The 1,934-nt window shown below is 39.1% G+C and overlaps 1 protein-coding gene across 1 annotated transcript; it reads left to right on the top strand.

Annotated features, from left to right (window-relative positions):
- The first annotated feature begins 121 nt into the window (after positions 1-121).
- On the top strand, positions 122-1,397 carry LOC110035060 (dehydrodolichyl diphosphate synthase 6-like). The gene has a single exon (XM_020739305.1). It carries the CDS (start codon positions 292-294, stop codon positions 1,117-1,119), a length of 828 nt encoding a protein of 275 aa, XP_020594964.1. The 5' UTR covers positions 122-291; the 3' UTR covers positions 1,120-1,397.
- The last annotated feature ends 537 nt before the right edge of the window (positions 1,398-1,934 follow it).

Genomic DNA, 1,934 nt, shown 5'->3' with positions numbered 1-1,934 from the left:
TATATATTATATTATATTAGTAAATATATTCATCCAAAATAGCAACATAGCATATGATACTCTTTCCACTAGGTTTGGATATTTCATTTTCTAAAATAGAAATTAACATACGATAATCACAATGGATACATGTGCTCTATTCCCCTACGACACTGCAGATCCATCATTCCCATCCCCGCACACATTCTTCTCTCCCGCCGCTCACACCTCCGGCGCCCCTCAAAACCCTAAGAAAATACCTATAAAAAAACTCTAAAACCCAAATCCCTCAATCCAACCCCAACCAGCCCAATGCCAAACCTACCAACCCTCACCTCAACCCTAACCTCCACCGCCGCCGAACTCACCCACCGCTTCCTCCGCATCCTCATCTTCCAAATCCTCTCCTCCTCCCCTCTCCCCCGCCACATCTCCTTCATCCTCGACGGCAACCGCCGCTACGCCCGCAAACTCTCCATCCTCCCCGAGGAAGCCCACCGCATTGGCTTCCTCAACGTCGTCCGCATCCTCCGCTACTGCGCCGAACTCGGCATCCCTTTCGTCTCCATCTTTGCTTTCTCCATTGACAACTTCCGCCGCACTTTCCAGGAGATCCAATTCCTAAAATCCCTCATCCGCGAGAAACTCAGAGCCCTCCACAACGACATCTCCGTCATCAACGAGGCGGGCATCCGCATCCATTTCGTCGGCGATCTGAGCTTGATCGAGGAGGACATAAGGGACCTCGCGCGCAAAGCAGAGGAGAGGACTAAAGGGAACGATCGGCTAGATTTACTGGTATGTCTTTCGTATTCGTCTAAGTATGAGGTGGTGAAAGGGGTGAGCGGGGCGTGTGAGGAGAAGAAGGAGGGTGGGGTTACGGTGGCGGATGTGGAGAAGGGGATGTTTATGGCGAGGTATCCGGAGCCGGATTTGCTGGTGAGGACGTCGGGGGAGTGGAGGATGAGTAACTTCTTTCTGTGGCAGAGCGGGGCTTGTATGCTTTATGCGCCGGCATGTATGTGGCCGGAGTTCTCGCTGCGTCATCTTGTTTATGCTGTGGTGAAGTATCAGGGGGGAGGAGGTTACCTTAGGGATGTAAGGGTTAAGATATGGGAGTTTGAGAAGATGATGGGGTGACGGTCGTATTGGGAGGCTTCTGGTTCGTTGGATTCGGATTGGATGGCTAGGATTTGTGGTTTAGAATAAGAATTGAGTTGCGTGCAATAAATAGGGATGGAGTATCCAATAAAATGCTTATTATACGCATGATTATCTTGGGCTATAGCTCTAATTTCGTCTTTTAAAGTTCTAAAATTAGAAGTTGGATTGAGGTTTTGTTGTTTATTGGCCAAATTATAGAAGGGAGAATGCAAATATATTGATTTTGAGGGAGGAATTTGAAAAAAAAAAAAATTTAAAGAAGCACAAAGGCCCATTATTTCAAATTAGGTATTTTAAAAATGTCCCCCTTAGGGTTGTTTTCATTAAAATATTATAAAATTAATTTTTTTAATTTATTAATATATAATATTAACTATTATTTTAAAAAAATTAAATTATGTTTTACATTAATTAATTAATTTTTTAATATATAATATGTAATATTATAAATAATTTAAATATTAATATATATTAACTATTATTATAAAAAAAATAAATTATGTTTTACATTAATTAATAGGGACTTTATATATATAACACAAAAAATTTTATATTTACCTATCTCATATCTAAAATTTTATAATTCTAACATTACATTAAAAGTAACATTCATTATCATCTATTAATTGTCAAATCAATCTTTTTATCTATAAATACGGTATTATGTATGTAAAAATGAAAGTTTAGTTGTGAGAGGTAAATCCACAAGAATTGGGTGTTAGATATATAATTTTCCCTAATTATATTTAATTAATATTATATTTATTAATATATATATCCCACTGTTACCT

Source organism: Phalaenopsis equestris, unplaced genomic scaffold (genome assembly GCF_001263595.1).
Source record: "Phalaenopsis equestris unplaced genomic scaffold, ASM126359v1 Scaffold000002, whole genome shotgun sequence".
NCBI classification, from domain to species: Eukaryota; Viridiplantae; Streptophyta; class Magnoliopsida; order Asparagales; family Orchidaceae; genus Phalaenopsis; species Phalaenopsis equestris.
The sequence above is the reverse complement of the archived record's forward strand: the minus strand, read 5'-3'. Positions and strand labels throughout refer to the sequence as shown.